The 12789-nt window shown below is 42.6% G+C and overlaps 1 protein-coding gene across 1 annotated transcript in view; it reads left to right on the top strand.

The window, feature by feature from the left end:
• Positions 1-969: 969 nt before the first annotated feature.
• The window catches only part of LOC311146322 (homeobox protein Mohawk-like), a gene marked incomplete at both ends in the record, with an annotated part of 50080 nt that continues 38260 nt past the window's right edge, over positions 970-12789 (top strand). Inside the window, 2 exons of the mRNA XM_084182811.1 lie at positions 970-1088; positions 8168-8257. Of these exons, the coding sequence (XP_084038937.1) occupies positions 970-1088; positions 8168-8257 (209 nt within the window). The remainder of the gene's footprint in view (positions 1089-8167; positions 8258-12789) is intronic.

Genomic DNA, 12789 nt, shown 5'->3' with positions numbered 1-12789 from the left:
TTCAGGTTTGACTGAGTTAAGTGTTTTTTATTACCGGCTGCTGGAGTTACAGTATATCATATTTCATGTGTAGTCATGTGACTCCCGAGTGGCGCAGTGGTCTAAGGCACTGCATCGCAGTGCTAGCTGTGCCACTAGAGATCCTGGTTCGAGTCCAGGCTCTGTCGCAGCCGGCCGCGACCGGGAGACCCATGGGCGGCGCACAATTGGTCCAGCGTCGTCCAAGGTAGGGGAGGGTTTGGCCGGCAGGGATGTGGGTTCGTTTACCACGGGGGGCCAGTGTGAATAAAAACAAAAAACATGTATGCATTCACTAACTGTAAGTCGCTCTGGATAAGAGCGTCTGCTAAAATGACTAAAATGTCAAATGTAGTCTATCTGACCAGATTCCAAACCAGGATGTGACAAAACCAGGATGAGTTAGTCCCAAGTACTATTGATTACTGTATGGATGCCACAAGACTGACCGAGAGGAGATATTAGAGAGGACGAACTAGTTGGGGATGACATGTGAAGTGCACCGACATACTGTAGCTGTAGGGAAACTTCAGCGTGAAGGAGGATGTAGTGTGCCCTTTATAGTAGTTAATAATGTAGTACTAATCTATTTTTTTCTCAAACAGCCCTAAAGATTAGTAGAAATAAAGTAGTCAAAAGTTTAGCATTTGGTCGCATATTCCTAGCACACAATGACTACATCAAGCTTGTGACTCTACAGACTTGTTGGATGCATTTGCAGTTCGTTTAAGGTTGTGTTTAAGACTATTTTGTACTCAATAGAAATGAATGGTAAATAATGTATTGTGTAATTTTGGAGTCACTTTTACTGTAAATAAGAATATAATATGTTTCTAAACACTTATACATTAATGTGGATGCTACCATGATTACGAATAATCCTGAATAAATCGTGAGGGTCAAAGATCATACCCCCAAGACATGCTAAAAAGGTTAGCATGTCTTGGGGGTATGATCTTTGAGTCTAAAAGGAAGAGCCAGGAGATAGGAGGAGCCACCCAGACCCCGACCTACCTGGAGGTGGCTCCATACTGCAGGGACCCCAAAGAGTGCCATCGCTGTTCCTGCTGGTTGGTGAGTACACAGACAATTGGCCAGTGTTAACTAGTGTTGATCTTTCAGTGTAACATGATTCAGGTGTTAAATTAACTTTGCAAGTGTTAAATTAACACTCAGTGGTTGTGATGAGTGTGACGGAAGGAGTCAGGCACAGGAGGGTAATCACCGAATACAGTGTTTTATTCCTTCGTTACACAAAATACGCTGGAATAGCGACAAACGAAAAAGGCACAGGGGAAACGATCTACCCTGGCAATACACTGTAACGGTATCTCCATACAATGCATAGGCACAGGGGAAATATCTACCCTGGCAACAAAATGGTACGAGTAGCTCCACCGAGCTACACTACTCTCACATTCAAACAATCACCCACAAGGACAAGGGGGCAGAGGGAACACTTATACACAGACTAATGAGGGATAAGGACCAGGTGTGTGTGATTGATAAGACAAGACAAATGGAGTGATGATAAATGGATCGGCAGTAGCTAGAAAGCAGGTGACGCCGAACGCCGAAACCTGCCCGAACAAGGAGGGGAGGCAGCCTCGGCGGAGGTCATGACAGTGGTGTAAAATAACCACAGTGTTGGTGTTAATAACCAGAGATTAACCAAAACCACACCCATCATTATTATATTTCCCAGCATGCTCTAATGCAGGTTGATTTCCTGAATTGTTTGTTTCAATACGTATGTTTTTGCATGTAATTTGATTGATTACTCTTAAGCTACTCAAATATAAATAACATAAATGTTTCTAAACTAATACAAACTGTTAGTTGGACTTATTGCACCTGTTACTGCGATGTTCCAGTTTAGATGGTTTAGTTAGTCTCATATCTAATTATTTCCAAAACTGGCAGTCATTCTGAATGCAGGTTGTGGGTGAATAAAAATGTATAATGTTGAATATCCCCACTCTGGCTGGATTCCAATAGGAATTATACGTCACTTGTGGCTTTCAGACCTGTGACTTGCAGACCTGATGTTGCCTGTAAACCATGAGTTTCAGGTCACTGTATTAGGGTAAAACTAGACTCCTCAAAATAATTATTGTACAATACAATACAATAAAATTCGAGCACACAGCCATGCAATCTCCATAGACAAACATTGGCAGTAGAATGGCCTTACTGAAGAGCTTAGTGACTTTCAACGTGGCACCGTCATAGGATGCCACCTTTCCAACAAGTCAGTTCGTAAAATTTCTGGAATCATCCAGGAGCAACAACATCCAGGAGCAAAGTGGTAGGCCACACATGCTCACAGAACGGGACCGCTGAGTGCTGAAGCGTGTAGTGCTTAAAAATCGTCTGTCCTCAGTTGTAACACTCACTACCGAGTTCCAAACTGCCTCTGGAAGCAACGTCAGCACAAGAACTGTTCGTTGGGAGCTTCATGAAATGGGTTTCCATGGCCTAACAGCCGCACACAAGCCTAAGATCACCATGCGGAATACCAAGCGTTTGGCTGGAGTGGTGTAAAGTTTGTCGCCATTGGACTCTAGAGCAATGGAAACGCTTTCTCTGGAGCGATGAATTACGCTCTACCATATGGCAGTCCGACGGACAAATCTGAGTTTGGCGGATGCCAGGAGAACGCTACTTGCCCAAATGCATAGTGCCAACTGTAAAGTTTGGTGGAGGAGGAATAATGGTCTGGGGCTGTTTTTCAAGGCTTGGGCGAGGCCCCTTAGTTCCAGTGAAGGGAAATCTTAACGCTACAGCATACAATTACATTCTAGACGATTCTGTGCTTCCAACTTCGTGGCAACAGTTTGGGGAAGGCCCTTTCCTGTTTCAGCATGACAATGCCCCCGTGCACAACGCGAGGTCCATACAGAAATGGTTTGTCGAGATCGATGTGGAAGAACTTGACTGGCCTGCACATAGCCCTGACCTCAACCCCATCGAACACCTTTGGGATGAATCGGAACGCCGACTGCAAGCCAGGCCTAATCGCCCAACATCAGTGCCCGACCTCACTAATGTTCTTGTGGCTGAATGGAAGCAAGTCCTCACAGCAATGTTCCAACATCTAGTGGAAAGCCTTCCCAGAAGAGTGGAGGCTGTTATAGCAGCAAAGGGGGGGCCAACTCCATATTAATGCCCATGATTTTGGAATGAGATGTTCGACGGGCAGGTGTCCACATGCTTTTGGTCATGTAGTGTATGTAAATAAGGCTTTACACTAAGCAAAGTGTTAATTTAACACTGACAAGTGTGGACCCGTATAGACACTGGAGCAGTGTTACATTTAACACTCATAGTGTCGATTCAACACTGGATAATTTTCTGTGTAGGAGACAACCATATACCAAGAAACAATCAAGACAGCCATATTGAAGCTTGGGTAAGTTTAGTAGGCATGAATGTTTACAATATGGAGTCTGAATGACTGTAAGTGATCCAGACCAATACATGTAAACTGTAAGGTTGTGCAAATAAATGTTTAGGAACGTTACTTCATGTTTTAACTTATTTAGAATGCTTCTATGGTCATCTTTGGTGTTAAATCTAGCGTTGGTCTTGCCATACTTTAGGTGTTGATAACCTTTTCCTGTCCGATCCATGGCTGCAATCATTCTTACATTACACTCTGATATACACTGAGTGGACAAAACATTAGGAACACCTGCTCTTTCCATGACCCAGACTGACCAGGTGAATCCAGGTGAAAGCTATGATCCCTTAATGATGTCACTTGTTGAATCCACTTCAATGTAGATGAAGGGGAGGAGACAGACTAAATAATTATTTTTAAGCCTGGAGACAATTGAGACATGGGATTGTGTATGTGTGCAATTCAGAGGGTGAACGGGCAAGACAAAAGAATGGCCTTTGAACGGAGTATGGTAGTAGGTGCCAGGCTGTCACGGTCGTTGAGAGACGGGTCAGACCAAGGTGCAGCGTGGTTTGCGTACATGTTTATTAAGACGAATAAACACTTGACAAAATAACAAAACAACGAAAACGTGAAGTTCTACGGGCTATACACACAACAAGCCGAACAGGAACACACACAAGATCCCTCAACTAAGGTAGGCAACGAGACAACGAGCGACAGCTGCCTCTGATTGGGAATCACACCCGGCCAAACATAGAAATATCAACCTAGATCTACAACGTAGAAATACAATAACATAGATCTCAACAGAAACTCACACCCTGACCCAACCAACAACAGTTCTCTAGATCAGGGCGTGACACAGGCGCACCGGTTTGAGTGTGTCAAGAACTGCAACGCTGCTAAGTTTTTCACGCTCAACAGTTTCCTGTGTGCATCAAGAATGGTCCACCACCCAAAGGACATCCAGCAAACTTGACACAACTGTGGGAAGCAGTGAAGTCAACATGGGCCAGCATCCCTGTGGAACGCTTTCGACACCTTGTAGTCCATAACCCCAACGAATTGAGGCTGTTCTGAGGGCAAAAGGGGGTGCAACTAAATACTAGGAAGGTGTTCCTAATGTTTTGTACACTAGGTGTATCGTTTTAGCTCTGGTCAAAATCTAGTCGTCTAGTTAATTAACAACTCAATCAATAAAATCTAGGCAACCAAATGGTCTTCGTCAGAAAGCACTCGATTTCTCTGCTTTCATACTAATGTAAATATTCTCAGACAGATGATATGCTGTACTTTGGAGCCCACCTTCAGAGCTTTCCTACGGCCAGAAGCTAGTCTGGTGTATTTATCTTTTAGTATGTCTCTCCTTAAGGGGTTCAGGCAAAGGCTTTGCTATGTCATCTCTATAGACCACATCCGGTTGTAACTGGATAGAAAACAGGCAGTCTTTTGTGTCACATACAGAATAATTGTCACTTTTGGGACTATTCCATTGGTTCCATTGTGCCAGGCAAGCTCAATCAAGTGCAGTTTCTGCAAGAAAACAATGACTATTTGAACCCAGGTCTGGGCTGGACTGTGAATAGGATCACGGATAATGACAGGCGAGCTCATCATCCAGACATAAAGGATGGAAAATAAAAGGTTTGAATCCAGACTTCACCCTGTAACTGAGTTGGACTCCCTCTACTCTATCCGACGGTTTCTGTTTGATGTCATGTCATGTAGACTCCATCCATAGCCAGAAGTCATCAGTGGGGTGGGAGATATATGAGGCATGTCTATCTGCTATGAGTGGGAAGGCCTTGCCGTTTTGCTGTTTCTGTTTCATTTAGATATTTATGAGCGGATACAGACACACTCTTTTCTCTCTTCCAAAGTAAATGCTTGGTGCTATAATTTTCCAGAACAGACAAGATCATGTTACTATGAATCAGATATGGGAGTAAAGTATCTATTTTTCATACTGATGGTTCCACCTCTCCCACCTGTGAAAAGCACAAAAATAAAAGCTTAAACTGATCTGCAAAATGAAGACTGCCAGTGCTTAAGTTATGCAACGCGTGATCGAGATGGCAGGTATTTCAGGAATCCTACTTTGAGAAAACATTCTCTCTCTCTCTCTCTCTCTCTCTCTCTCTCTCTCTCTCTCTCTCTCTCTCTCTCTCTCTCTCTCTCTCTCTCTCTCTCTCTCTCTCTCTCTCTCTCTCTCTCTCTCTCTCTCTCTCTCTCTCTCTCTCTCTCTCTCTCTCTCTCTCTCTCTCTCTCTCTCTCTCTCTCTCTCTCTCTCTCTCTCTCTACCCACCCACCCACAAACTCACACTCCTCTCAATGATGGGAAACACAGCTGAGTTATTCTCTAGGGTTGTTCAGTTTTTGTAACTGTTGTTATCTAGTGTTGTTGACTCATTTATTATGGACCTGTAACGTGTTGTGGTAATCCCTTTAGGGCCCAGTGGAGTTGGTCTGGGTGAGCTGAAGAGGAGACTCCTGCTCTCGGACCCTGACCACTTTGGTGTTACTGTTCCACGTGAGTTAACCATGTTAGGGCCCAGAGTTTTTCCCAACCTGAACCATGTTTCTCTATACTGTTCCTAAGGCAAGGATCCAGGTTTGAATGGAGAGCTGATCCTAGAATGGTGTTTAGGCCAGGGTATTTTAAATGCGGGTCTATTTCTTCCCCGCAGTGTTTTTTTCTTCTTTCTTTTCTTTTTCTTACAACATTTTACTCCACAATATAATTTACAACGTTCTCCCTTTTAGACAAGATGGAGGGAGCAGGAGTCCGATAGGCTAGAGCATCACTTTGTCTCAAGGCAAACGTTTGAAATGGACGTTGTCAAAGTCAAAAGTAGATATTTCTTGATGGGAGAAAAGGTAGCCAAAGATCTTCACTGATGATGCTGTTCACGCATTCCAATAAATAGGCAGTGATCACCATATGGTTAAAGACAGGAGCAGTATCTTTTTGTTACTACATTAGTAAGGTATAACTTAACCCTGTTAAGTAAGGTGTTAAACTTCTTAGATGTAAAGTCCCCTAAACCTGCGTGGTTCTGATACTGGTTACGACCGACATTTCTGATCGAAACGGCTTGCATTGAGCGATAGCCCTGGTAGTATATTTTCTGAGCCAGTGTGATGCACATGCCTGCAATCCTTACATCGTAACGCAGCAGGAGAGAGTGGTTTCATCACTGTAGCACATTCAGAGATGGATTTATAGCCATGAATCTAAATTAATTCATAGATTTTAAACAAAAAACACTTTCTGTTTGTCATAGACGGACACGATTAATAAATGAGATAAAAGGTGAGTTCCTAACGGGTTCAGGAAGTCATGCTAGAGCTCTGTGAGACGTTTACAGTGACGTGGGCAGACGTTCTGATCAAGAGACCTTTAGAAAACATACACATTTGTAGGTGAAATCTTATAGTTAGTCGTTTTAAAATGTGCTTATACTATATTTAGAAAGCATATAAGTAACTTCAAGCCTTACTCATACAGTTTTGTTGAACAGGAAATACATCATATTTTTGTATCATATTTGTCCTGTGTACTTGAGCGTGTGTCCTCAAGAGTGACTACACCTCAGCCATTTGTAACTATTTTTTACCAGAAAAGGTGAGATTTTAACCTTAGAGCATGCAGCAATACTGTTTATGGCCCTCTCATGATAAATAATTACTTTTGGGGATTACGTAGATTACATTTAATGACATTTAGTTACATTTAACTGGTTTAACCAACAATGCATAATTGCATGCTAGGTGCAATGCTACCACGTGATGGGAAAGAATTTAAGCATCTTATTAGTTGGCATTCCATTTCACAAGATCCTAGGATAAGCCACATTCGGGCCTCTAGTCGTTGAACAATAAAGCACGCAGGTGGTTCTCATTTAAAGTGCAACATGGGAGATTAGATTAAATGCTACCTTTCCAAGATGTTTGGAACAGTCAGGCCTCCTGCTGTATGTTAGCCAGAGAGGACTAGTGATCCTGATATTCCAATGTTTTCATGGTATTACTATCCCTAATCCTGAACCAGGACAGGAGATTAAGAAAGGAGGGGAAATGTGGTAATGCCCTGAGACGGATTCCCATTTTCCCATCCTCTTTTAGTTACCACTGGCACTGTAGCATGTAACTATAAGGGTTGATAGTTCATTAAAACCAAACCTGGTAGCAAGCTTCAGGAAGCAATATGTTTTCCTAATCAGGAATTACATGTTATTAAACCTTAAAGGTACAGTACCAGTGTTCAAAGCTGTCATCAAGGCAAAGGGTGGCTATTTGAAGAATTTCAAATATAAAACATATTTTGATTTGTTTAAAACTTTTTGGTTACTACAGGATTCCATCCATATGTGTTATTTCATAGTTTTGATGTCTTCACTATTATTCTACAATGTAAAAAAAAAAAAAAGTAAAAAAAAAGAAAAACCCTTGAATGAGTAGGTGTGTCCAAACTTTTGACTGGTAGTATACATTCCGGAAGTTAAAGGGATAGTTCAGCGATTTTACATATTTTGTTTCTTTATCTTGAAAGTGGTCTATGGACAAGGAGTGACTGCAATCCACACTTGTTTCCATCAAACTAGCCACTTTTGCAATATTAGCATTTTGTCAATCAAGTCAATCTCCCCCATTTAGCATGCATAAAAGTATCCCTTTTAAAGTTGATATTTGTTTGTCTCAATTTTAAATAGTGGCCTATATCTGTCTGGTTTTGTGTCTTAGGTTTATAGAGTATGGGGAGTACAGAGGGAACTACTACGAGACCAGTCTGGAGTCGATGCACAAGGGGTGCTTCTGGATTTGCAGCCTTGTGTGAGTGACAGGCCAGCAGGCCAATCACAATCCAAGACCAGTAAATGACAGGTCAAGGAGCCAATGAATTTGATTTATTTGGTCTTCAGTTTTCAACACCACAGACAGCGTTCAAACCGTATGGTGTTTTAGTGAAGCCACCATCGATCGGGGAGCTACGTTTTAGCCCGAAGGAAAGCTACATTCTTCTCCACCGAAGAGGAGACAGTAATGTCGAGGCTGGATGAAACAGTTTTAATTAGTCCATTTTTGGGGGGTAACATTTTATAACAACATGCAGTAATAAACTATCATACTAATCATTATTTCATTACTGTTATTTCATTATAAATCATTACTTCTCTTGTCCTAGAAAGCTAGTTATTCACACATTTATAAACAACTTTTAAATGATTTATTAATCATTCATAAGATCCTTTATAAGATGTTAAGTATCCTTATAAACCACTTGCTAATCATAAGTCAAGTATTTTTGCAGTCCCTGATCTAAAGAGACTAGATCAGCAACAATGTGAGAGTAATGATTAATACACGGTGAGCAAACCGTTTGTAAATCCCTTAGAAATGTTTTATTAGTGAACGTTATTATAAAGTGTTAAAACATTTTAACCTGTGTTTGAATGGAATACTTACTTTATGTTTTTGCTGCAATGTAGTTTTCGTACGTTTCATCATTGAGGTGTAGGGGAACACTGAAAAAGGTCACCTGTTCTCACTTGTAGGGCACACACACACACACACACACACACACACACACACACACACACACACACACACACAGACACACACAGACACATACACACACACACACACACACACACACACACACAGACAAACACACACACACACACACACACACACAGACACACACACAGACACACACACACACACACACACACACACAGACACACACACAGACACACACACACACACACACACACACACACAGACACACACAGACACACACACACACACACACACACACAGACACACACACACACACTCACACACCATCAAACATGTTTGTGTCCCAGGTCTTGTAACATGGCAGCATGAGGTGGTGAGGTCACACTTGGTTGACCCTCTGACTTACATGTGACATTTAAGAGTAACCAGTGTCCAAAAGGTCACAAGTAAAATGGATGCTGGGTGGGCTGCATGTATGTTCCAGAAGAACATACCTGTTTGCCAGCATGGGTATGTGTGTGTGTGTGTGTGTGTGTGTGTGTGTGTGTGTGTGTGTGCTCGTGTTTGTGTGTATGGGTGGGGCAAGGGGCCTTGGTGGGTGTTGTCAGGTCACTCTCACAACTCCCATCTGCATTCTCATTCAGTTTGTGACCAATACACCCCTATTAAAACATAGGGTCACATCTGGGTTGGACCGGGGTCTAAGGTTGCCCAATGTCAAGCACCAGGGCCGATCACCATTTAACTATACATTATATGCCTCCATCCTTAACCCTTATGTGATGCTGGTATTTATTGGACACTGTAGTGCGAAGTTTCAACAGTGGCGGGTTTATTTCACAACTAACGGCAGGCTCACCTGACAGTGATAAAAGTAACGTTTTTTTGTTGGAAAGAACCATACTACCATTCTTCAAAATCATGAGCTACAATTGTTCTACAGGTGAGAATTCAGCTGTACACTTAGAAAAAAGGGTTCCAAATGGGTAGGACAACCCTTTTTGGTTCCAGGTAGAACTCTTTTGGGTTCCATGTAGAACTATTTTGGGTTCCATGTAGAACCCTCTGTAGAAAGGGTTCTACCTGGAATCAAAAAGGGTTCTTCAAAGGGTTCTCCTATGGGGACAGCCGAAGAAACCTTATTGATTCTAGGTAGCACCTTTTTTACTAAGAGTGTATAATTTATGAATTCAGAATTCACACATTTACTTCCTGTTTCTCACAGGAAGAGGACTTTGCCAGCAGCATAAAACCTTGCATCCCACTGCTGGCTTGCCTCTGAAGCTAAGCAGGGTTGGTCCCTGGATGGGAGACCAGATGCTGCTGGAAGTGGTGTTGGAGGGCCAGTAGGAGGCACTCTTTCCTCTGGTCTAAAAAAATATCCCAATGCCCCAGGGCAGTGATTAGGGACATTGCCATGTGTATGGTGCCGTCTTTTGGATGCGACGTTAAACGGGTGTCCTGACTCTCTGTGGTCACTAAAGATCACATGGCACTTATCGTAAGAGTAGGGGTGTTAACCCCTGTGTCCCGGCTAAATTCCCAATCTGGCCCTCATACCATCATGGCCACCAAATCCTCCCCAGCTTCCAATTGGCTCATTCATCCCTCCTCCTCTCCACTGTAACTATTCCCCATGTCGTTGCTGTAAATGAGAATGTGTTCTCAGTCAACTTACCTGGTAAAATAAGGGTTAATAATTTGAAGATACAGTGGGGAAAAAAAGTATTTAGTCAGCTACCAATTGTGCAAGTTCTCCCACTTAAAAAGATGAGAGAGGCCTGTAATTTGCATCATAGGTACATGTCAACTATGACAGACAAAATGAGGAAAAAAAATCCAGAAAATCACATTGTAGGATTTTTAATGAATTTATTTGCAAATTATGGTGGAAAATAAGTATTTGGTCAATAACAAAAGTTTCTCAATACTTTGTTATATACCCTTCGTTGGCAATGACACATGTCAAACGTTTTCTGTAAGTCTTCACAAGGTTTTCACACACTGTTGCTGGTATTTTGGCCCATTCCTCCATGCAGATCTCCTCTAGAGCAGTGATGTTTTGGGGCTGTCGCTGGGCAACACAGACTTTCAACTCCCTCCAAAGATTTTCTATGGGGTTGAGATCTGGAGACTGGCTAAGCCACTCCAGGACCTTGAAATGCTTCTTACGAAGCCACTCCTTCGTTGCCCGGGCGGTGTGTTTGGGATCATTGTCATGCTGAAAGACCCAGCCATGTTTCATCTTCAATGCCCTTGCTGATGGAAGGAGGTTTTCACTCAAAATCTCACGATACATGGCCCCATTCATTCTTTCCTTTACACGGATCAGTCGTCCTGGTCCCATTGCAGAAAAACAGCCCCAAAGCATGATGTTTCCACCCCCATGCTTCACAGTAGGTATGGTGTTCTTTGGATGCAACTCATCATTCTTTGTCCTCCAAACACGACAAGTTGAGTTTTTACCAAAAAGTTATATTTTGGTTTCATCTGACCATATGACATTCTCCCAATCCTCTTCTGGATCATCCAAATGCACTCTAGCAAACTTCAGATGGGCCTGGACATGTACTGGCTTAAGCAGGGGGACACATCTAGCACTGCAGGATTTGAGTCCCTGGCGGCGTAGTGTTTTACTGATGGTAGGCTTTGTTACTTTGGTCCCAGCTCTCTGCAGGTCATTCACTAGGTTCCCCCGTGTGGTTCTGGGATTTTTGCTCACCGTTCTTGTGATCATTTTGACCCCACGGGGTGAGATCTTGCGTGGAGCCCCAGATCGAGGGAGATTATCAGTGGTCTTGTATGTCTTCCATTTCCTAATAATTGCTCCCACAGTTGATTTCTTCAAACCAAGCTGCTTACCTATTGCAGATTCAGTCTTCCCAGCCTGGTGCAGGTCTACAATTTTGTTTCTGGTGTCCTTTGACAGCTCTTTGGTCTTGGCCATAGTGGAGTTTGGAGTGTGACTGTTTGAGGATGTGGACAGGTGTATTTTATACCGATAACAAGTTCAAACAGGTGCCATTAATACAGGTAACGAGTGGCGGACAGAGGAGCCTCTTAAAGAAGAAGTTACAGGTCTGTGAGAGCCAGAAATCTTGCTTGTTTGTAGGTGACCAAATACTTATTTTCCACCATAATTTGCAAATAAATTCATAAAAAATCCTACAATGTGATTTTCTGGATTTTTTTTTCTAATTTTGTCTGTCATAATTGACGTGTACCTATGATGAGAATTACAGGCCTCTCTCATCTTTTTAAGTGGGAGAACTTGCACAATTGGTGGCTGACTAAATACTTTTTTTCCCCACTGTATGATTGGCTCGGCAGAAGAAGAAACCAGATGGTTGGCTCGGCAGTAGCCATGGACAGCCAGTAAGGCCACCTATTGGAGGAGGTCATCAACGGTGACGACGCCATGGCATTCAACAAGCTGAAGGCGGAGCTGGAAAAGCTTGAGTCGGAGGAGCCTCAGTGGACCAGTCAGTCTGGACAGAACACAGAGCGCTTGTGCTGAACATTCTAAGAGCCTGGACATACATGTCTGATTCATTCTCTAGGATGGACCTGAAGCGTACTGCAGCTGGCTCTGATATTTTATTTTCACATTGTCCATTCCAGCACGGTTTCAGCTACTTTGATGGATGACTAGCCAGTACAACTACTAGGCTTAGCCCTGTAGTGGGAACCAGCCAACAGAGACTGATGAAACGCAGGGAGAGCGCATTGCGCATCCATTCTATCCTTCATAAGTAAAAAAAATAATACAATAAATAAAAATAAGACTGATAAATTGTAGATGGCCTCCAACTGTTGTTAATCAACATTGAGAGTGGTTACATTTA

This window comes from Coregonus lavaretus (assembly GCF_964263955.1).
Source record: "Coregonus lavaretus genome assembly, chromosome: 19".
NCBI lineage: Eukaryota > Metazoa > Chordata > Actinopteri > Salmoniformes > Salmonidae > Coregonus > Coregonus lavaretus.
The sequence above is the reverse complement of the archived record's forward strand: the minus strand, read 5'-3'. Positions and strand labels throughout refer to the sequence as shown.